A 24,497-nucleotide genomic window follows, 5' to 3' on the forward strand; every position below is an offset into this window, starting at 1 on the left:
TGAAGGCAAGCAGAGAAGGGGACGACAGAGGATGAGATGGTTGGATGGCATCACCGATTCGATGGATATGAGTTTGAGCAAGCTCTGGGAGTTGGTGATGGACAGGGAAGCCTGAGGTGCTGCAGTCCATAGGGTCACAAAGAGTCAGACATGATTGAGAGACTGAACTGAACTGATACGTAAAATAGATAGCTAATGATAACTTGCTGTACGGCATAAGAACTCTACTCAATACTCTCTAGTGGTTTATATGGGAAAAGAATCTTAAAAAGAGTGTATGTATGTATGTGTATTAACATTCACTTTTCCATACACCTGAAACTAACATGACATTGTAAACTAACTAGACTCTGATAGAATTTTTTAAAATATCAAATAACAAATAGTCAAATTCATCTTCCTCATTAGGGATGCAATTTTTTCAGAGGGAAGGAGATCCATTGGGACTTTCAGGTAAGGGCCAGTCACTGGCTGTGTGCCCTGATCGGGCTGTAAACTCTGTGCAGAAGACAGGGGAGCAGGAAACTGCTTTCTGCCCTGAGAGTGATAACCAGAGAGCCTTCCAGGCGAGGCTGGGCTCCTGGGAGGAGGAATTTGGTTCCCACTCTGCTTTCTCATTTCAGTCTGTCACCCATGCAATATTTTCCAAACTGTCTATAGCATAAACATGTGTCTAGTTTCATTTAAGTCTGACTCAAAGTTGCTTTTTTCCTTTTTTTTCATTTTACAAAAGTAATACATGTTTATTGGAGAAAAATTAGGAAAGAGAGATAAGCAGGGAGAAAAAATTTCTTGCAAAGCTTCTAATCCCACGACCCGGGACTAGGCCTGCTAACACCCTGGAGTCTATCTTCTCTGTGAGTTTTAATGCATATGAATTAGGTGGTGTATGTATACACTTTAAAAACAGTCATTTCATTGACTGTTCAGTTTACAAAAATGTGGTTCTGGTCAGGGGCAACAGTAACAGATATCCAGCTGCGTTCTGATATCCAGCCCCGGAGGGAAGGACCTGGGTTGGTCCAGTTGTTTTGTGCCACGGGGAGCCTTGGGCAGGGATGAGACCTGAAGCTTCCTTGCTGAGTGGGTCTGGTTTGACACATAGTCAGTTTCATGTGCTGAGCTGGTAGGGAAGACCTGCTTTGGCCTGGAGCACGGCTGTCCCAGGTCCCAGAGGCGATGGGAAGAAGGAAAGTGGTGGGAGTCCCTCATTTCTTTGTTCATCCATTCACCCATTCTAGAAGCACTTCCTGAGCTCCTCACCCAGGCCTGGCCCATGTGTAATGCCCATTGGACTTGGCTTGCATGGATGTATCCAGAATCTCTCCAGATCCTCTTCCATGGTATAGCTCCCTGCAGCCTGCCCTGCCTGTCTTTGGGTGGCAGCTGGGAGTTCCCAAACAGAAGCAACAGAGTGGGTGATGAGGCCAAACATGGGCTGGCCCTGAATTGAAAGGGTGGAAGGAGAGGCCTAGAGTTGGGAAGGGAGGGAGAGTCTCAGCTCAGTGGATAAACAAGGGTTTCCAAGGTCAGGTCCTCTAAGCTGGGCTCTGCCAGTTCCTGCTCTGTGAAAACATCCTTTTCACAGGGCTGACTGTGAGCCCTGGGCAGGTTACTTAACCTTCCAGCACATAAATTTTTCCATTTGTAGCATAGAGCCTCCACCCATGCAGGCTGGCATGACAGGGTCTCAGCTCAGTGCCGAGTAGAGAGACCACCATCAGCTCCAGGCAGCTAAGTGTACCTAGAGATCATACTCCTGCTCACACAGATAACCAACCCTTTTCCCGAATCACTTCGCCTCACAGTTCACAAAGCACTCTGAGTTCCAAAGATTTCAGGTAACTTGCCCAAGACCACACAGCTAGGAAGGGACAGGCTGACTCATTGCCTCAGCTTCCTCATCTATACAAAGGGAATAACCAGATCTATTTTGCAGAGTTATTAGAAGCATTCAGTGTGATGATGCCTGGGAACCTTTTGGCTCTGTCTTGGTCCCCAGGGAAGCTTCAGGTAGATGGTTGTCTTCTTAAACATGACATTGCCTGCCCTCCTTGAAGAGATTAGATCAGAGGCATTTGATTGGATGTTGCCAGAAGTCACTCCACAGTCCTTGCCCTGAAACAAAGGAACAGGATGTGGTTGGAAGGGCTCCCTGCTGTGCACCGTGCTCACCTGTTCACAGAGGCACCCTCTCCATCCTCATGGTCTGCCTGACCCCACATGTACTTCCTCATTGCCCTCATCATCACCTACAATTATTCTGTGTGTCTGTCATTTGTCTCCCCCACGAGAACATCAGCTCCATCACCAAGGAAATGATTGTTTTACCTTGTCACTGCACATACCTGGCCTGTGTGTATGTGTGCGTGCTCAGTCCTGTCTGACTCTTTACGACCCCATGAACTGTAGCCCTCCTCTGTCTGTGGGATTTCCCAGGCAAGAATGCTAGAGTGGGTTGCCATTTCCTACTCCAGGGGATCTTCCCAACCCAGGGATCAAACCTGTGTCTCCTGCATTGCAGGCAGATTCTTTATTCACTGAGCCACCTGGGAAGCTCCTCCCTGTTAATACCTAATTGGCAGGACGGGAAGGTTGTCAGGCCTAAGGATTAAATGAGCCCAGATTTCCCAGAAGTTAGGACAGGTACCACCAGCCCCAGATAATGTTGAACCACTAGTGGGATCATGATTTTCCTCTTAATTCTCTCTCTATCCTTCTGGTGACATTTAAGAGAAACTTTTCATTCACTTCTGGTATTTAATACCTTCCTAACCCTTACTTTCAGAATTTTCTACAGTTTACTGTGATCCACACAGTCGAAGGCTTTGGCGTAGTCAATAAAGCAGAAATAGATGTTTTTCTGGAACTCTCTTGCTTTTTCGATGGTCCAGCGGATATTGGCAATTTGATCTCTGGTTCCTCTGCCTTTTCTAAATCCAGCTTGAACATCTGGAAGTTCACAGTTCATGTATTGCTGAAGGCTGGCTTGGAGAATTTTGAGCATTACTTTACTAGCGTGTGAGATGAGTGCAATTGTGCAGTAGTTTGAGCATTCTTTGGCATTGCCTTTCTTAGGGATTGGAATGAAAACTGACCTTTTCCAGTCCTGTGGCCACTGCTGAGTTTTCCAAATTTGCTGGCATATTTGAGTGCAGCACTTTCACAGCTTCATCTTTCAGGATTCGAAATAGCTCAACTGGAATTCCATCACCTCCACTAGCTTTGTTCGTAGTGATGCTTTCTAAGGCCCACTTGACTTCACACTCCAGGATGTCTGGCTCTAGGTGAGTGATCACACCATTGTGATTATCTGGGTTTTTCCAGTGGTCATGTATGGATGTGAGAGTTGGACTATAAAGAAAGCTGAGCACTGAAGAATTGATGCTTTTGAACTGTGGTGTTGGAGAAGACTCTTGAGAGTCCCTTGGATGGCAAGGAGATCCAAGCAGTCCATCCTAAAGGAGATCAGTCCTGGGTGTTCATTGGAAGGACTGATGCTGAAGCTGAAACTCCAGTACTTTGGTCACCTCATGCGAAGAGTTGACTCATTGGAAAAGACCCTGATGCTGGGAGGGATTGGGGACAGGAGGAGAAGGGGATGACAGGATGAGATGACTGGATGGCATCACCGACTCAATGGACATGAGTTTGAGTAAACTCCGGGAGATGGTGATGGACAGAGAGGCCAGGCGTGCTGCGATTCACGGGGTCGCAAAGAGTTGGACGCGACTGAGCGACTGAACTGAACTGAACTGAACCCTTACTTGCTGAACATTTAAACAAAAAGAGGAGGCCTTAAGTTTCAACCATTTGGCAAGCCATGATGCCAAGCAAGGGTTTAATTTTGCTTTTTAGTGGGTTTGTTTTCATTGTATGTGTATTTTTACATTTATTTGGGGCTAGAAATTCTGACTTTCCTTCTGATAATTATAAAAGGTAATGACAAATTTTCCTTCTAAAGTACACTTATTTTTCAGAGACAGTGCACCTAAAGGAAAACTATTAGCAAGTGATAAATAATATGAGCCGGCCAATCTGGGGAAAGTCTTCAGGTGGTTTCGGAATGATTGCAACATGAGGGGTACTGAGTGAAATCCTCACTGAACTTTAGGTGATGCTGAGAAAAGATGCTGTAGAGTCCAGGAGGAACATTACTTGGATGTCTTTGGATAAAGTCAGAAGAGCAGGTCTTGGGCAGTGGCTGGACCACACAGTGTGATGAGAGGCAAAGGAAGCAGCCAGAAGTTTTTGCAGTGAACTAGAGTCCCAACCCTCCCCAGCTGGATGCCTGTGCCCCAGGAACACTCCCTCCCTCAGAAGACATAGACCAGGGAGGACAGAATGTCACGGTCAGGGGCAGGGGCACCTCCTAAAATGGACAGGACTCCCATCTCAGTCCTTGTAGGGCCCAGAGCATTCAACACTTGGCCTCTCTGAATTTAGCAAAATCAGAGAGAGGAATCCAGTGAGGTGGAGATTATAAGCTTCCTTTTCCTTCCCACTTCTCCAAGCATGGCAGGGTATCCAAGGGTGGGGCGGGGTTAGGGGTGGTGCATTTGCAAAAATAAATGAAAAAGCCGAAGCCCTGCTTTCAAGCACTGCTAGTTCCTGCTCTGCATATTCTGAGGCCTTGAGGGTCCCTGTCATCTTTCTTGTCTGGCTGGGACATGAGCCTTCCCCAGCCAGCCCCTCACTTAATGGAGCTCTATAACTCTTCATTTCCTGGATGCATGTCGGGTTAAGCAGGTGGCACACAGCTGGCATTTCTCACTTGCTTTCTGGCATTTCCCATTTTTATGGGAAAGCTAACCTGCCTTTTTTATATGTATATAAAGCCCCAGAGTTCCAAGGTTTAATATCCTCGGTGTTAGATTCACAAAGGACTTGGAAGTTAGAGATTGCCTGCGGCTGGAATTTGATAGAGCAGCAACTTGTCACTGGGCGTGTGATTTATTTGCTCAAGGGAAGGAGGAAGCGCAGAGGGCAATTAAGTGGGTTTTGAGTTTTGAGAGATTGGGGATGCTGAGCAGTAAGTGAGGAGGAGGAGCAGCTGAGGGGTTGTAAATCCCTTCTGACAGAACCCAGTGTTTTTAAAATAATAGCTGACTTTAAAACCAGCTAAAATCAGGCAGAGATGAGGATGGTTCCCACCCAGCTGTTTCTTTTATCTGGAGGATCAACACTTGGGGTGGGCAGACACCTCTAGATGCTCTCTAGAGTCCGACCATATGGCCTGGGCTACGTGATCAAGTGTACTGCATTGGTCCTGCCTCAGGGCCTTTGCACCTGCTGGGCCCTTAGCCTGGAGGCCTTGTCTCCCAGATTTCCACAAGGCTTATTTCTTTTGTCTCAGCATGCCATTGCCTGGAGCAGCTTTTCCTGAGGGTCCTAGCCTAGAAGGTTCCCAGCCCCACCATGTTTTTCCCAACAAGTTCATTCTGTTCATAGCACTCATTCCTCTCATCAGTTTGCTGGCTTACTTGTTTATCACCTAAATTCTCCTGTATCCCATCAGACCCAGATGAAGATGGGTCCGCCTCACTCACTGTATCTATTACACCTAGAACACTACGAGGTCCACATGGCCCTCACTAAAGGGATTGAGATCGTGAACTCTGGTCAGTAAAACAAGATTGGCTTGAATGACAGGTCTCAAAGTGGCATCCCCAGATCACCCACTTTATTAATAGCATCACCTGGAAACTTGTCAGAAAAGCACATTCTCAGGGCTTGCCCTGGACTCCCAGAATCGGAATCTCTTGCAGATGGGAATAACCATCTTTGTTTTCCTAAGCCCTTCCAGGGGGATTCTCATGCACACTCAAGTTTGTTGGCCACTGCTCCAGTGCTTAAATACCTGTGAGGTCCAGGCAGGTGGTGTCACTGCAAGAAGTGGACCAGGTGTGGCAGAGGAGACCCTACGCGCCCTGTTGAGGGACATCCAAATATAAGACCGAGCCTGCCCCAAAATCCAACACCCCTTCCTTCCTGAAAGGACTAATTGTTACTTTCATCCAGAGCCCCTTAGAACTCCCAAAAAAAGCCCACAAGCAAAACAAGCCAAGAAAAGTAAAGATACAGGACCCTGAGAAGGTGTTTTTGTTTGGTTGACTGTGATATGTATGCTCTGGTGGGGATCCCGTACCCAGGAACCCTAGAAGAAGAGGCCTGGCCATGGGAGGCACCCGTAGCATCGCATCTCTCCATCCTTCAGAGGCTTTTGTGTGTTGGGAGGACAGCGGCAGCCAGGTAGGCTAGACCCTGCCCTCGTGGTGTGTACAGTCCAGAGGGAGAGACGGCCCGTAATCAAAGACTCCAGCTGACCCATGTGCAATAGCAACCACAACAAGGACTGCAAAGATGGAGTGCCTGGTGCCACAGGGGCCGACGGGAGGAGGGGCCTGGCTGGGAGGTTTCTGAGGCCAGATGGGGAGAGCGTTGCAGGCCGAGAAGATGAACCGGCGGGCAGTGGCCCTGAGCTAGGCCGCTGTGGCTGGAGCTCCGTGAGCAAAAGGGGTGAGCCATCTTCAGGGGCCACACTCTGCAGGGCCTTTGGGCGCTGGAGGAGTCGGGTCTGTGTCCACTGTTGGGCAGTGGGAAGCCATTGTAGTGGGGGAGTGACCTGGTCAGCTTTGCGTTTTGAAGCTGCCACTCAGAGTTCTGGATGGAAAATGAATTGGGAGAGGCAAAGTGGCCATGAGGGGCGGCATGGTCACCCAGACAGGCTGCTGCTGCTGCTAAGTCATGTCCGACTCTGTGCAACCCCATAGGCAGCAGCCCACCAGGCTCCCCCATCCCTGGGATTCTCCAGGCAAGAATACTGGAGTGGGTTGCCATTTCCTTCAGCATTATTATTAGTGGTAATGTTAGAATATTATTAGACATAATAATATTAGAAATAACACTAACATTATTAGGCATGATGTGAGCCATGTTCAAGGAGTACACTTTCTGGCCAGTTGCTGGGCCAAGCACTGTACTTCCGTGATCCCATTTCCCCCTCATAGCCCGTCTGCAATACGACTTACTACCCCTGAGTAAGTTGCTTGCTGCAGTAAGATTACCATGAACTCAGTGGCTTGGAACAACAAAAACGTATAGATCTGAAGGTTGGAAGTCCAAATGGGTCTCACAGGGTTACAATCAGACCTTGGACAGCACTGCATTCTGTTCAGGGAGGGAGGTGGAGGTCCTAGGGGAGAACCTACCCCTTGCCTTTTCCAGCTTCTCTTGGCTGCCTGCATCCCTTGGCTTGCAGCCCCTTCCTCCATCCCCACAGCCAGCAAAGATTGATTGAGTCCTTCTCATGTCATGTCACTCAGCCTCCTCTTCCGTCCTCATCCTCAGATCTCCCTCTGCCTCTCCTTTGCCTCCCAGTTCACTTGCCACCTTCCCTCACTCAACTCTTGCCTTCCTTTTACAAGGACCCTTGTGATGACATGTTGGGCCCACCCTGATCCTCCAGATTAATCTCCCCACCTCAAGAACCTTAATTCAATCACAGCTGCAGAATCTCTTTTGCGCGTAAATATTCTTTGCACATGCATGCTCTGTAATGTCTGACTCTGCAACTCCATGGACTGTAGTCTCCAGGCTCCTCTGTCCATGGAATTTTCCAGGCAGGAATACTGGAGTGGGCTGCCATTTCCTTCTCCAGGGGATCTTGACACAGGGATTGACCCCCTGTCTCCTGCATCTGCCATGTCTCCTGCATTGGCAGGTGGATTCTTTACCACTGCGTCACCAGGGAAGCCTGTGGATATCTTTGGGGGACTGGTACTGAATTGACCAGTTACCGGTGGGAACACAGGTGAGCCACAGTGAGTCCCCAGGGCATGTGGGCTCAGAGTGGGCAGAGATGGGCTGGGAGCCAGTCTGTCAGTCTTCAGAGAAGGTTGCCTCCCACCCCTACTCTCCACCGTTCACACTGGCTTGGCTCCCTGGCTTTGATGGTGAGGAGTTTGTGGGAGAGAAAGGAAACAGCTGCTATGGTGTTCAGATTTCTTTCCCAGTCACTGTTTTGGCAGAATGAGCCAGTTTGGGCAGAGGCCCTTGGAGAGAAACCCACTAGATGGTTTTATCTGATCGGTTCTGACAAGCCTCTTTTAGGCCGGTTTACAATAGAAATCTTACACTTGCCACACCAAAGGTTTACTGTGTCACCTGGGATGTGGGATCAAAAACAGCCTTCTATGAGCTGTCTGGGGCCAGGGCTGGGAGGGACAGTGACCTGTAGATAAGATGGGAAATTCCCAGTCCTTGCTCCTCTTCTTGGAGGAACATGATCTTTGTTGCAAAGAGAGATGCTGTGTGTACGCTAACTCTTGGGCCTATGCCCCAGAAGCTAGAGAGGTTCTAAATATATCCGTAAGCCTCTGAAACACCTTCTCTTGACCTCCAGACTGACTGCTAGCAGCAGACCTCATTAATCTTCATTGCTATCGGTGATGTTAGTAGCAATATTACAGCCACCATTTACTGAGGGCCAATGACGTGTTGGAGCCTGAAAAAAATTGTTAATTCTCAGAAGATGGGAGTTAAGAACATAAACCCTGGGGCCAGCCTGCTTAGGTTCAAATCCCAGGCTGACTTCACCTCTCTGAGCCTCATCTGCAGAAATGCGGCTGATCTAAAACTCGATGAAATCAAGGATGCCGTTGACTAAAACACGTGTCATTTCTTCTATGTACTCCAGAGAAAGGCAGTGCCTGTGAAACTGTCACCTGTGCACGAATGCAAAACGCATTCTGATTTCAAAGATGTTTGTTACAATGTGAGGAAATGCCCATTGGAATCAATGAGACACCAAGAGGGTACCCACCTCCTGGGTTCTTAGGCTTAGACTAGCATCAGGCACATAGAAAGGGCTTGGCCCATGTTAGCTGGTATTGTTACTATTGTCCCTATTTTACACATGAGGAAGCCCAGGTTGGAGTCACTTCCCAAGGTCACCCAACAAGCCGTAAATGGTAGAGTTGGAATTTGGATTCCCTCCATTCTGTGTCTCTTTCGTGGCCCCTGAATCATGTCCAGTGGCTGGGCATCCGCACCATGGATGCCATGGCTCTGTGTACCTGACACAGGTCCTCTGCCCCTCTGGGTGTCTGCGTCCTCACCTGTGAGAAGTGGGTGACAAGGTGGACCCTGCAGGGATGCTGAGAGAAGGCTGGGAGTGAGATACGTCCCACACGTGCTCAGAAAACCATCCCATCCTCCCTTCCCTTCCCCACTGTGCATCCACAAGTGGCTTTTAGGGCACTGGCATTAGCCACAGAAATCCCACGCTCAGAGCAGTTGCTGTGGATACTTGGACTGACCTGCCTGCACTGTTGGAGCTTCAGCCACTCATAGGCCTGCCCAGTGCCTATTCCGGCTCAGAGCTCAGCCCTCAGCCTACGCCTCCTCTCACTCAGCCACCAATACACACTTGAGCAGGCACGGCCTGGCACTCCCCTTTCCCCTGAAGGCACTGTCCCTCTGGACTGTGTGAAGCATTTAGAAATGGATACCTGGGGTGCCAATATTGGCTGAGATTTTATTTCAACACCATGTGTTAATGGTTCATCTTTTCCTTGCTGATTTTTTAAAATTTATTTTTAATTGGAGGATAATTGCTTTACAATAGTGTGTTTGTCTCTGCCATACATCAACATGAGTCAGCCATAGGTATCCACATGTCCCCTCCTTCTTGAACCTCTCTCCCTCCCACCTCCCGCCCCATCCTACCCCTCTTGGTTGTCACAGAGTACCTGATTTGAGCTTCCTGTGTCACAGCAAATTCCTACTGGCTCTCTATTTTATATATGGTAATGTGTATGTTTCCATACTCCTCGCTGAATTCATCCCACCCTCTCCGTCCCACTGTATCCAGCAGCCTGTCCTCTATGTCTGTATTTCCACTGCTGCCCTGCAAATAGGTTCATCACTACCATCTTTCTAGATTCCATATAAATGTGTTAATATACAACATTTGTTTTTCTCTTTCTGACTTACTTCACTCTGTATAATAGGCTATAGGTTCATCTACCTCATTAGAACTGATTCAAATGTGTTCTTTTTCATGGCTGAGTAATATTCCATTGTATGTATGTGCCGCAGCTTCTTTATCCATTCACCTGTTGATAGACATCTGGGTTGCTTCCATGTCTTAGCTATTGTAAATAGTGCTGCAATGAACATTGGGGTACATGTGTCTCTTTCAGTTTTGGTTTTCTTGAGGTATATGCCCAATAATCACTGATTTCTTTTAAAGTAGGTTTTTTTTGGAAGGATAATGTACCTACCACAGTGTTCATATCCTAAGAGCACAGCCTGATGAATTTTCACTAAACACACATCCATATAACCAACATCCACATCAAAACACAGAGCATCACCTGCCCCCAGCACCCCTCACGCCCGTTCCAGCCTCCACTGCTGTGCTAACTTGTAGCACATAAACCAGTTTTATCTGCTTTTGGACTTCATATAAATGGAGTCATTCAGTGTTTGTGTGGCTTCTTTTGCTCAGCATTTGTTTAGAACTTCATGTGTTTTGCAATTAGCAATAATTTGCTTATTAATAATCCAGTATGAATATATTTTGTTACATGGATATATCATCATTTTTCTGTTGGTGGACATGTGGGTAGGTTCCAGTCTGGGGCTAATATGAATGGATTGCTATTAACATTCTAGAATATTCTGGTACATTCTGGTACATGTCTATAGGTCAATGTGAGTATGCATGCCTGCTGGGTACATTCTTAGGGAAGGAATTGCTGGTCCTGGCTTATTTGCATATTTCACTTTAGTGGATGTGCCAAGTTGTGATCTTACCAACTGATATCCTACCAGCCTGTGTGTGTGAATGTGTGTGTGTGTGTGTCCAGGGGGCTCCAGATGCCATAAGGTGGTGTGTGTGTGTGTGTGTGTGTCCATGGGGCTCCAGATGCCCTAAGGTGGAAGGAGAAGCACAGGCTTTAGCAGCTGCTGCTGGAAAGGAGGGTGTGAGCAGGGGAAAGGAGACAGGGATGGACATTTGAATCCTGCAACTTCTACACAATCACCCTGAGAGTCTAGGAGTCTCGGAGCCGGTTGCCATCGTTCACCATGCTGTCTACAGTGGGGATGTAATAATGTTTCTTCTGGCGGGTAATCAGCGTAGGTGACTATCCAGGAACAGCATCTCTGGGCAAGGGAGTCCACCCACGGTCTCCACCATCCTGAATACTTAAATGTCACTTCGGTCTAATTGGCTCTGCAGCCCACTCCCCCCTCCTCCACCTCGCCTCCGGCAGCCACAGCAAACGCACCGCCTGAGACGGCAAGAGGGGCAGCCCTGAGTCACCGTGGCTGCCGCCCGCCAGCAAACTGGGCAGCCTTGGACAGGAGAATCAGCCTCTCTGTGAGTCAGCTACCCTGGGAATCTCACCTCAAGCAGGTGAAGAAACCAAGCGTAGATCATGAGTGATTATAGGTAGCATGATGAGTAAGTGGGTAGATGGGCAGATAATACATGGACAGACCAATGCGACGTGTGTATAAATATATAATTCTTATATATATATTTGCACACAAGTATGTGTGTGTATGTTCACTATTTTATTGATCATTTACCACCTCTCATAATAGCCAGCATTTCATCAATAGTGACTGTATTGGGCATGGAGAATTGCCTACATCCTTGACACACCTGATTTCATGTGATTCTCCTAAGAAACCTTATAAAACCAAAATCTGTATTGGCCCCATTTTACAGATAATGAAACTGAGGCTCAGAGAGGTTAACTCTCCTGCCCAGGGTCACACATGACAGACAAACCACGGTTCTAACCCAATCTGACACTAGGCCCCTGTCCTAACCACTGTGGACACCAATGAGACAGATCTCTGTATCATTCAGTCCTCATACTAACTTTGTGGCTAGGTCTCCTCAGTTCCCTTGATAGATGAGGAACCTGAGGCCCAGAGAGGTTAGGTAACCCACTGAAGGACACAAAGACACATGTTAGGTGAAGAGCAGAGCCCTTCGGAGACCAGCGTTCTGGCTATAACCACATGATCTCAGCTAATTCTAGCCCACAGCAGGGCTTGGTAACTACTAAAGCAATGAACACAATGCCAAGAACATTTTAACAGTCAAGTCAAGATTAAAAGAAAAATTCATGCCATCATTTTGACACAGAAAATGAACGTTCCTAGTGTCCTTCCTTCTTCTTTCAGCCAGTAGTGGATGCGGTGAGCGAGATGTGGTCCTAGGGACTGGGGATGCCATGGTGAATCTAGAACTCATTCATTCTCTCATTCATTTGGTGACTGTTCATCGAGTGCATGGTCTGTGTGCACAAGGAATCATGCTCATTGCAGAGGAAACGGATGGATAAACATGCCAGCGATTAAATGAGGTGTTACTCTTACTGTATAATGTCCTTTTTCATCTTGTCATTCATCTTGAACCGCTGGTCCTCAAAATAAACTCAATGAGGCTGAAAATAGTTTGAAAATCCTCTGTCTAGAAGGCATCTGGTTTGGGGGAGTGTTACTGGTGTTTACACACCCCTGTCCAAAGGCTTGAATATATCATTCACTTAGTTCACATCAGCGATGGCTTTGCTGGCCTTTCGTCACTGTCCCCACACACCAGTGGCTCCTGGCAAGTGATGGCAACTGGGATGAGGGCCCAGCAGAGCCCTGTCTGAGTCCTGCCCGTGGGCTCCCACACAGAAGTTATAGGTTTCGAGCAGATTTTCACCTGTGAGAGCCTGGGTTAGCCAGTACGTGGCATTCCTGCTTCTGGGCTAGGCTCGACTCTGAAGGGATCCTTGGATGCCGAGGGGGTAGGGGGAAGCTGGTGAAGATCCTGAAGAACCCCAAAGGACTTGCTCCCAGACCTGCATCCCAGAACCAGAATCAAGGTCCAGTAGTAGGCTTAATATCTCACAGGTGTAATAGTGACGTGTCCACACATGCCCCACTCTCTATGTGTCACTTTTTGTGTGTGTGCCGCACAGCTTACAGAACCTTTGTCCCCCAACCAGGGATCAAACCTGGGCCCTGGCAGTGAAAGCGCCAAGTCCTAACCACTGGACCACTTGAGAATTCCCTCTGTGTGTCGCTTTTAATAGCTGTTGTGGGTCGCCCTTATCTTAACAATTGCCAACCATTAATTTTGTTCTTTTGCTTTCCAGCCTCTGTAAGGGCCGGACACTCTATTCTGTGGTGAGGGATGCCAAGATCGTCTTGGATGTCAACAAAACGAGGCAGATTGCCCAAGAAATTGTGAAGGTACTGTCGGGTCTGGGGCCTCTTCCCTGAACCTCAGAAAGACCCGGCCCCATCCTGAGACTCACGGTCTGGCTTCAGACCAACAGTTTGGGCTTAGAAGAAATTAAACTTGACCTGAATGATACCAGGCCATGTTTGTGTAAGAATTTTGCTGAAACAGCTGTTAGAGGTGGTCAGCCAATGTTTGGTTTCCTTCTGGTGTCCCGTTGTCAGGATAATTGGGTGTGTGCAGGGACCAGGGGGTTCTTCTCATTACTAGAATTCCTTACCCCCTGAATCCTTGAATTCCCATGAGTGTAAACCATCTCTCTCCATAGCTGCTGGGGAAATATCCAATTGTTAGGTGTTGTTTGGGATTAGAACAAACGGGAACATCCTGTTTTCTGGTGGGTACCTCGTGACTACGTTGTATTCAGGTTTTTATTTTCCATTGGATGTGTTAGGACTGAACTTCAAAAAAGAAATAAAACTGTGACTGCTCGTTAAGGCAAAAATAGAAATCTAGATATTTCACCCTTGAGCCTGACTTCCCATAAGCCCTTCTCCATGTTCTTGATTATTGCCTCATGACACGTCTCTTGAGGAACACAAGTGAATTTCTGCAGTGGTGTGGAATACGATCTAAGGGATTCCTTTCTCTTGGGGGCCCTCTTTTCAGATTTGGCCCTGCCCCTTTCTCTCAGGGGAGATCTTCCCTTGCTTCTTCTTCAGGACGCAGAAGCACTTAGATGGAGATGGTTTTGCTATGATCTGAGGCTGGTGGCAGATTTCTCCCTTGGGGACCCACTTGTCATGCCTCCTGCACCTACTTGCGAGCTGGGCGTTTGGGCCCCAGGTCTGCAGCTGCTCGGCGTTTGCGGTCTCAGTGGAAAGGCAGGGCATGTGAGCCGTGAGCCCAGGCTGGGCTGCCGTGAGCACACAGCTGTCCTTGTCTGCTGCAGGGCATGGGCTACCTCCACGCCAAGGGGATCCTGCACAAGGACCTCAAGTCCAAGAACGTCTTCTACGACAACGGCAAAGTGGTGATCACAGACTTCGGGCTCTTCAGCATTTCCGGGGTGCTGCAGGCTGGCAGGTGAGTGCTGGTTGGAAGGGCCCCAAGGGGTTTTCGAGAGGTGACGGTCAGGGGATGGGAAGTCACCCAAATGGCTTTAGTGACCTAGACATGATACCGGACCTGAGATCGTTTAACCAAGGGGCAAGGCTGCTATACCTGTGGTACAATGCTGGTGCCCAGGTCAGGCCCTGAGTGCCACGGGGCTTGTCTTGAAAGGGGTGCCTTTGAATGGGCACAGAGCTTCCTTCAGTCCTGCAGCGCCCTTGCCCTTGAATTTCACCTGAGGACTCTCTCCTTACTCCAAGAACGCACATGGAAGTTGGACTCACCCAAGCACCCTTGCTCAGTTTTCATATGAATTCCTTCATTTCAATGCAGCTGGAGTATAGTTGAGAGCAAGAGACTTAAAGTCAGACCCACCCAGGGCCTAGTGTGGCTTGGCCACTCATTAACTGTGCCTTCACGTTCCTGCAAGAAAAATGATGGGTATGATGATGCCTACCTTAGGGTCTTTATGAGGGCAGAATAAGATAGCACACAGCGAATGTCGAGCACAGCGCCTGGAGCACATCACGCACTACAAACAACAGCCACTGTGGAGCTGTTCTAATTAGCATTAATTTGCATATACCTCCCCAGTATCACCCAGGAGGATCATTAACTATTGTTAAGTAATTAAATCTCAGCCACCACTCATGCTGGAGCAAGCTGCCTTGAGCTGACCAGTGAAGAAACAGCCGGGATCCCAAATAAACAACCCATAATTCCGAAGGTCTGCCCTTTGTAACTTTTAATTTGGAGAGTTGTGCTCACGCGTGTGCGCACACACATACACACACTTTAAACCCAGTGTGTTTTCTCTAATCACGCCTCTATAACAAATGGTATGCCTCTCCAGAAAGACAGCTTTGCACCCCCCTCCAGACTTCTCTATTTGTACTCCTGTTTCAACTGATTTGGGGAATCTCTGATCTCTTTGAGGTATGCCCCAGGAGTCCCAATACTCCTCCCGGCACAGTGAATTTGGTTCATGCTTTATGATACTTTGAATCTCAGTCAGACCATCTGAGATTTGGCGAAACCTGATCTTGCTGTTCTTTGCGATGCAGTAACAATCAGAAGCTTAAGGGTTTGTTTGTTTGTTTTCAGATAATTACCCAAAGAGATTCATCTTCCAAAATGATCTATAGTCCCTAAAATAAGAAAATAAAGAGAAAAGAAATTAATAGATATATGGAGAGGGTCATCAAGGCAGAACCTAAGAAGCCAGGAACTCACTGATGTTCCAGTTTCCTGGTTGGGGAATAGCTTTTTCCATCACCCCAAGGCCAAGGGCAGAGAAAGCAGTTGATGATGTCACTATGAACCTAAGTACTTAGTGTTGAGACATGAAGAGGCACGGCAGGTGTCTTTTTTAACCTAGTTCAAGTCTCTTTAAAAAAAAAAAAATCAGATTCTTCCCTTCTGGTGGCAGATCCACACTCATCCTCCTGGCCAGCGGCTTTTCCCCCAAGTTGGGGAAAGCGGGGCAGGGCCTCTGCTTTTTTCCCCATTAATTCATGGTTTTCTGAAGCCATAGACTGAAGAAAAAGCAAAGAGAAATGGAATGACCTTCAGCTTATTCATGGAGGCCCCATGTCAACCAGGAAGAGAAGTCAAATCAAGGGCAAGATGGCGCCTAGCCTTGTCCCCCAGATAGCACCCTGCCCCCACCCGTGGCCCAGTCTGGTGGTCAGTGCAAACGCAGTTAGTGTCACACGGGGCCAGGGAACCCTCAGTAGCACCTCCCCACCAGAGACCCACATCACTTGGCTACCCGGGAGGAGCCATCAGTGCCTGCCTGTGCTTTTTTCCCTGTTGCTGGGAAAATAGGGCTTAATTCAGAACTTTGCTCCCAAACGGTGCCATGGAATTCTTGTAGAATTGTGGTTAGGAGTCTAGTCGCTGGAGTTTTAAAGACTAGCAATCAAATGGATCTTAGTTCTTTTCACTTTTTATCTCCGTGGCTTTGAGAGGGTCACTTAAGCTTTTTGGGCTTCCCAGGTGGTTCAGTGGTAAAGAATCTGCCTGCCGGTGCCAGAGAACATGGCTTTGATCCCTGGGTGGGGAAGATGCCCTGGAGAAGGAAATGGCAACCCACTCCAGTATTCTTGCCTGGAGAATCCCATGGACAAACTTGCCTGGAGGGCTACAGTCTGTGGCGTCACCAAGAGTCAGATACGATTTAGCAGCTGAACACACGCACACACTTAAACATTTTGAGGCTATTGCCTCACCCATAGAACAGTGGTGATACCCAGTCGATTGTGGGTGCCTGAGAATTAAATGGGCTGGAACTCCTGGCATACAGTAGGCATTCAGCAGGAGTTACTTGCCTTCCTGCCCTTCCCTCAATTAGACCTTGGGGTATCCACAGTGCTCCGTGCCCAGAAAGGGGAGATCAGCCAGGCCTGAGGCAAGGGTGAGGGTCACAGTAAAAGTGAGCACATTCTGGACATCCAGACAGACTCTGGGGCTTCCCTGAGCCCATCCCCAGCATTGCTTTGTCTACAGCTGTTCTGCCATCATCCAGAAAAGGTGTCATTTAAGATGCCAGTGCTATCATGCCAGTCACCTATAGTGATACCCATAATGAAGACAATTTGGGTTGGGCACTGATAGGCCCATCACCAGGGGAACAGGACACCCCAGGGTGTCTGTGCCAGGCCTGGGTCCCAGCCCCCTGCCAGGCATGTCCCTACATCCACCCCAGGATGATGGTTATCGAGTGACCCAGCCTTACAGTTCCAAAGCTCCACTGCCCCAGCAAGTCAGGAGGAGGCAGAAGGGGCTGTTGAGTAAGAGGGGAACTGGCAGATTTGTCCTTCTGGCAGCAGCATCCCACCCCACACAGCCTGGTCATGCCAGGAGAAGGGCGGCTGGCCCAGGACACGACCCCTCTCTCTTGGATGACATTTTTGCTTTGGACTCCATTCCATTTCTGAGTCCTCAAGGCACAAAAACATCCACAGGGAATAATAATGTCCAGGAATCATGTAGCCCTGGAAGCTGACCCAACCCTTCTCCTTTTCATTCTTGCACCAGTCATCTGGAGTTCAAGTTCATGTGTTCATTTCATAGATGGGAAAGTGGAGACTCAGGTCTGTTCAAGGACACATAGCTAGTAAGCAACAGATGGGTCCTTAAACCCCTGCGGGTGTCCCCAATTCTAGAAGCAAGAACTCATTGGACCCTGTGAACTAATGGTTTGTTTGTCCTTTTAATGAATGGATTTGAGTCCTATTTTCTAGCAGAGGATGTGTTCTATCAGGTCAGCCAATACACATGTTCCCAGCTGAGGTCCAAGGAGAGGCTGCTATGCAGTTTTGCTTCGGCTCTCACTTGGAGGCGACCAGGGATGTACATGGGAGTGGGTGGTGCAGTGCAGGGCAAGAAGCTCCAGCTCTGGGGCCAGTTGGATGAGTTTTGCAATTCTGTTTCCCTGGTAGAAGGGCAGCCTCAGAGCAAGTCACTTAATACCTCTGAGCCCCATTTTCTCTTGTGCAAAATAAATTAGACGAGGATGAGTGAGTTGTTTTTAGGATTTAAGATTAATGTATATGAGACACATGCATGCAAGTGTATATGTTGTATATCTCCTCCTCCAGGAGTATTAACTCAGTCAGTTCAGTCTCTCAGTCGTGTCTGACTCTTTGTGGCCCCATGGACTGCAGCATGCCAGGCTTTCCTGTCAATCACCAACTCCCAGAGCTTGCTCAAATTCATGTCCATTGAGTCGGTGATGCTATCCAACCATCTCTTCCTGTCACCCACTTCTTCTCCTGCCTTCAGTCTTTCCCAGCATCAGGGTCTTTTCTAGTGAGTCTGCTCTTCGCAGCAGGTAGCTAAAGCATTGGAGCTTCAGCTTCAGCATCAGTCCTTCCAATGAGTATTCCGGACTGATTTTCTTTAGGATTGACTGGTTTGCTCTCAGTATTCACTAATCTAGTGTTTACCGAGGCTCTGTATAGAACATAGGTGCCATGAATAATGAGGACCAACTCTATTTGTTCAATGAAGATGAGGAGGGGGCACCTCAGTGGTGAAGGAACAGGATGACGGTTTGGGTGTTGAATGTCTCTCTCCAGACCATCCTATCTTGTATCTCCCACTGGGTCTTGGCCTCAAGTACAAGGTCAGGTAGTGCCTGATGGGGAGCACGGGGCAAGGGAGAAACAGAAGAAAGCCAGCAGAGATGGTCCAGGGGCTTGCTGTCAGTGATGGAAGACCGGTCCTCTCTGGGCTGTAAGACAGGGCTCACTCTGTGCTTCACTCCTCCAGGCGTGATGACAAGCTGCGTATCCAGAACGGCTGGCTGTGCCACTTGGCCCCAGAGATCATTCGCCAGCTGTCTCCCGACACAGAGGAGGACAAGCTCCCCTTCTCCAAACACTCGGATGTCTTTGCACTCGGGTAGGTGGCCCGACCCAGGCTCTTCAGAGCCCCAGCCTGGGCATAGGGGCACTTCCCTTTTGGAAGGAAAAGGCATCTGTCTGAAGATTTCTGGGTGAAATTATGGGGGGAGGGGTCTGAGTGGGCTGTAGTAGAGAGACCATAGGAAACCTCCATGCCTGGTTTCTAACTGATGATGCGAACATGGCAAATTGCCTGACTCACTCATTCATTCATTCATGCAATAGCTTTGTACTGGGTGCCTAGTATTAATGAATTGTCAAAAACTTAGTGGCTTAAAAAGACATTTATGATCTCAAGTCTCTGTGGTCAGGAGTTTGGGAGTGGTTCTGAGCTGGCTCAGCATCTCACATGAGGTCACATCAAGATGTTGACCGGGGCTGCAGTCTCATCTGATGGTTTGACAGCTGAGGATCTGTTACCAAGGTGACCACTCACATGGCTGTTGGCAGGAGGCCTCAGGTCCTCACCCCCAGGCCTTTCCACAGGCTCAGCGGCAAGAAGCTGCACTGCGTTTTATGACCTGATCATAGAAATTATATATAGTCACTTCTACCACACTCTGTTTGTTAGAACTAAGTCAGTAATCAAGGTAAGGAGAATTAAGCTCTACTTTATTATATAAAAAGGAGTATCAATTTGTAGACATTTTAAAACCAGCATAGGTTCCCTATTCTCTCTTGTCTAATGGAAGACAGACAAGGAAACAGTTGTTTTTACAAAATTCCATGATAAATGCTATGCTGAGGATAAGCACAGGGCTGTGGGAAGAAAGGAGGAACTGAATCCAGTCTGGGAGATCAGAGAAGGCTTCCTGGAGGAGGGGACTCCTGAGCCTGTGTTAAAGCATAGGTAGTCCAGGTGAGGGTAAGGTAAAGTGTTCCAGATAGAAGGACACATGAAAAGGAACAAGAGTGACAAGGAACAAATTGTCCCCCATGGAGGACACCGGGGAGCAGGGCAGGGGAGGAAAGAGAGCCGATGGATGGAGAATCGGGGGAAAATGAGACTAAGGTGGTGAGATGAAAGCCTAGAGAGGAAAGAAGGCACTCTGCAGGGACTTAGAGGCTGAGTTAAGACGTTTTCCTCTTCAGGGCACTAGGGAGCCACTGATGGTTATTAAGCAGGAGAATGACGTAATCACATGTTGAATTTTAGAATAATCTCTACTGTGCCAAAAAACAGGAAGGAGGAGGACAAATGGGGCCAGGTGACCAATGCAGAGGGAGACCCTGAAATTCTGCACTGAATCAGTGCCGGGGGAATGAAAGCTGGGATTGGACATAAGAAGCAGGATTTGGGGAGTGGAAGTGATAGGGCTTGACTGTTGGTTTAAATGTGGGTGGTGCCAATATCTTCCTGAAACAACTGGGTGGAGAGTAGTGTCCTTTGCCAAAGTAGAGACCCTGCCTGGGGGAGTGGGGGGTCGCGGGGTGTACCAGGAAGGCAAAGAGAGCAGATCTGGACACAGTGAGTTTGAGCCACCTTGGAGTCACCTTGGAAGTGACCAGAAAGCAGCTGAATCTATGCATTTGAAGTCCGGGGACGAAGAGCGTAGGACTCATCAGCAAAGACAGAGTAACTGCATCCGTGGGAGAAAATGAGTTGTCTTTGAGAGTACAGAGGAGGGAGAGAGGCTCCAGGGCACTGTCCTAAGATGGAGACCCCGGCACTCCAAAAAGATCCACCAGGACCCTCATCTTACCTTGACCGTGGGGGGTGGTTGCCAGGACTGGCAGAGATGATGCTGGGGAAGCTGTTTGGGAAAGCTGGAGGCTCGCAGATATGTGCAGTTAGATTTTAGCACCACCAGGAGCTGGTACAGAGACCATCTTCCACGGAGAAGCACCCCCATTGTGTCCTCTCCATAAATCAGGGTGGGGGCGGCATTGCCTGGCACATCAGGATTCTCACCATCTGTCACTTGGACCCCTTTAGAGGCTGTCACTTGTTCCAGCTAGTTTATGCCCAGATCTTTATCTAGTTAAATATTGTTATCTGAAACCAAATTGCAGTAATTAAGTTGGTATATTTTAGTATCAATTTAGCAAAAGAAAAAAAAAAGAATGTAATTAACAAAATGTACCAAAGTAAGTAATTGGTTTTCCACTGGAGTTTTAATCTTGAGCAATTTTTTTCCCCCTTAAAGCAAGTTTCTCTTGAAAGTTAGGTTTGAAAGGAAGTTTTAATGAGACCTTTATTCCTGACACTGCTGAATTCCAAGGGACCTGGTGCTCTTAGTTTCCTGCCAATTAGGTGCATCTTGTTGCTTAGGAACCTCATGCTGGGACATGAGTTGGAACAAAAATGGATTTTTTGAAGTGTGTTGAGCACCATGTTAAGCTTGTCATGGGCACTGTCTCAGGTCATCTTCAGAAGTACAACTTGGAAGCAGTTACCATGGTTCCCAATTGACAGATGAGGAAACTGAGGTTCCGAGTGGCCCAGTGACTTGCCTTACAGTAATTAACCATGGAGCTGGGAATTGAACTTGGGTCATCCTGACCCCACAGTTGGGGCTTTTAACCACAGAGCCCCCAATGGGCTTGACAGTCATTTCACCACTCAAAGCCCTACTTCCCTCAGCCACAAATCAAAGTTAATGAAGCCACTGTGATATTCTAAGGCCTGAATGAGAAAACATCTGTGAGGCACCCAGCACATGGCCAGGCTTCCAATAGTCTCCCTTCCCCAGTTCACATGAGCAGTGCCTACTCTGTGCTTCTGTCACCAGGCCCCAACCATCAACTGTAGGGTCACCCTCCCTAGTACTTCACTGCCCCGGTTACAAAGGACCCGCAAATAGGACAGTGTGTAGGTTTCCCAGGAGAGCAGGATGGCCAATGGTGTGATTCTGTGGTCAGATGGTCTCAACTCTGGCTGTGACCTCTCTCACAAGCTATGTGACCCTGGGTAAGATACATAAACCCTCCTGAGCCTCAGTTTCCCCAGCTGTGAAATGGGGCTGATAATAGCACTTCTTGTTTTCAAATGTAGGTTTTTAGCCTTCTTCCAGTATGATGAGGCCAGTAGATCAGGAAACAACTTACCACTGGATAGTTTGTTATTCACAGCTCCCAAAAGGAGGGGGCACATTGTCCCGTACAGGGGCTCATGGGGAGGCACCAGGGTCAATCAAGAGGCAGAAGGAGGAGGAAGAGAATATAGGCAAGAGCCACTATCGTGGTTTCCCCAGGAAGGAATGGACGAGGCAGGATAAGCATATTTAAGACTGGCTGGTTTGACTGACTTCAGTGGGCACAGGGTCTGGGAGCTGTCTTGAGTAGGACAGGGGAATACCAGACCTGAACCTGAGAGCCTGATAGAGGAGATAGGGGACAGAGCTTTGGATTGGTTAGTTTGTATATGAAAATCACCACTTACAGGTCAGCCCTTTACTGTCTTTAGAAATTGGCTGGCCCTGAGAGGGGCAGACCCGCCAGGGTCAGCAAGACCCCAGGTATCAAAGCATCAGAATAAAAAGGCTTGCTTAATACACCTCCTCTATAATCATAATAAATACAAAGGGCTTAGATTAGTGTCCAGCACAGAGTGAAAACTCAGTAAGTATTATTGTTTATGATGATGGTGACTAGAACCATCCAGCACCTTAACTTGAGAACTTCCTGGCCATCTGACTCAACAGCCCAACACCTGAGCATCATCACCCATGCCTGCCCCAGATGGATGAGGTTAGCAGTGGGGAGAGGATGCTGAGAGGCGGGTCCCTAGAAATAGCTGGTTTGATACAGTCCTCTATTAGCTCAGTTAGTAAAGAATCTGCCTGCAATGCAGGAGACCCCGGTTCCATTCCTGGGTCAGGAAGATCTGCTGGAGAAAGGGATAGGCTACCTATTGCAGTATTCTTGGGCTTCCCTTGTGGCTCAGCTGGTAAAGAATCTGCCTGCAATGTGGGGGACCTGAGTTCAATCCCCGGGTTAGGAAGATCCCCTGGAGAAGGGAAAGACTACCCACTCCAGTATTCTGGCCTGGGTAATTCCATGGACTGTATAGCCCATGGGGTTGCAAAGAGTCAGACACGACTTTCACTTTTCATCATTAAAAAGGATGACCAAGTGCTCCATATTCTTTAAAGCAAATTTACATAAATTATCTTAGGTTAGAGGAAAGATCATTTCCTAGCGTTGTTTCAGATATTCCCTGAGTTGGGGAATCTTCTCAGTGAGTTGAGACCTATCCCCATGGTCCAACTCAGTGATAGCCCAGCATCCTCTGAACACCCCTACGGCATCCACCATGGTGCTCACTGCTGCCCACACCTCTCCCAGCATCCCTTCAGCACCACCCAGCCCATCTCCCCACCCATCCTGTATGTGCTGCTCACTGAAGCAAGCAGTGGTTTCTTCAGTCATTACCATATCATGATGTATGAAACAGATGATAACATAGTTGATCCCTCTAGAATAATCCCAGCATTGGGTTGTTCTGATATTCAGCCTCCCAGATAAACATTCTTCCACTGCAGTTTTATTATCATTCTCATTTGGCAGGTGAGGAAACCTGGATTCAGAAGGGAAGCAACCCACCCAGTGACATACTCCTAGCATAGAACAGAATCAGGACTTGAACCCTTCAAGGAAGTCTGGCCTTCAGATCTTTATTTTTTTGTTTCATTATTTCACAGGAAGTTTCCTTCTTAGAAAACACAAATATAATAGAAAAAATATGTCCTATCTATTACTGAGAAAAGACAGCTTGCTTACATTTTGCTGTGTTGTTAATTCTCTTTATATCCATATATATATGGGTATACATATATCAATTGTGTACTATTATTATACATTATTATATACATATAGCAATATGGGTATAATGGTTTTTAAAAGTGTAACACATCTAATATACAGTTTTGTGTCCTGCTTTTTTTCACTTAAATTTATATATTTAGCATTTCTATGTCAGCAAAATTTCTTTGACATTTCCAATAATAAAGTATTGCATTTCACTTTAATGATTTACCATCATCCCTATAACCAATTCTTGTTGAACAGTTTTGTTATTGCTCCTTTTTTTCAGTGTCCTATATAATGTGTACAGAAGAGCCTTATAAATGAATTTTTGTTTATATCCCTCATTTTCTCCTTAGAATTGTTTTCTAAAATTACAAACATGGGGCCAGAGATCCTAGCCACATTATATTAAACTGTTCAGTTTCTAGTTTTTGATTCATTTTAATTCAGGCACCAGAGAAGATATCCTGGGATAAACATGACTTCTAAGACATCATGCAAGCTTAAAGTACATCTTAGGTAGCAAAACAGCTGTCCTGTATGGCAGAAACTCAGGGGCCAGTGTGATTAGCCAGCAGGCTGACTGGGTGGGTGTGTGTTGATGAGGGGACACAGAGTTGCAGGTGACATATCACCCCAGCATCCCCTTAACAATGTCTGCCCACAGGACTATCTGGTATGAACTCCATGCCAGGGAGTGGCCTTTCAAGACCCAACCAGCAGAGGCAATAATCTGGCAAATGGGCACAGGCATGAAACCCAACCTCAGCCAGATCGGCATGGGAAAAGAAATCTCGGTAAGTCCCAGGATGGTGCCAGGTCTGGGAGACGAAGGGAGAAGTAGACACAGTTCTAGGCACTCCTTTTCCTACATGTTAACGTTGCAAATGCTTCCCTGGAGAGGGATGAAAACGCCAGCCCACAGCTTTGTCAGATAGTGATTTGGAGCTTTGAAGGCAAAGCTTTCA

The 24,497-nt window shown here is 47.6% G+C and overlaps 1 protein-coding gene across 5 annotated transcripts in view; it reads left to right on the forward strand.

The window, feature by feature from the left end:
• The window catches only part of KSR2 (kinase suppressor of ras 2), a 470,209-nt gene that overhangs the window by 427,512 nt on the left and 18,200 nt on the right, over positions 1-24,497 (forward strand). For all 5 annotated transcript variants that reach the window (XM_070475296.1, XM_070475294.1, XM_070475292.1 and 2 more), the window contains 4 exons: positions 13,173-13,269; positions 14,211-14,344; positions 18,647-18,778; positions 24,197-24,326. In XM_070475296.1, the coding sequence (XP_070331397.1) occupies positions 13,173-13,269; positions 14,211-14,344; positions 18,647-18,778; positions 24,197-24,326 (493 nt within the window). The remainder of the gene's footprint in view (positions 1-13,172; positions 13,270-14,210; positions 14,345-18,646; positions 18,779-24,196; positions 24,327-24,497) is intronic.

Source organism: Odocoileus virginianus, chromosome 12 (genome assembly GCF_023699985.2).
Source record: "Odocoileus virginianus isolate 20LAN1187 ecotype Illinois chromosome 12, Ovbor_1.2, whole genome shotgun sequence".
Lineage (NCBI taxonomy): Eukaryota > Metazoa > Chordata > Mammalia > Artiodactyla > Cervidae > Odocoileus > Odocoileus virginianus.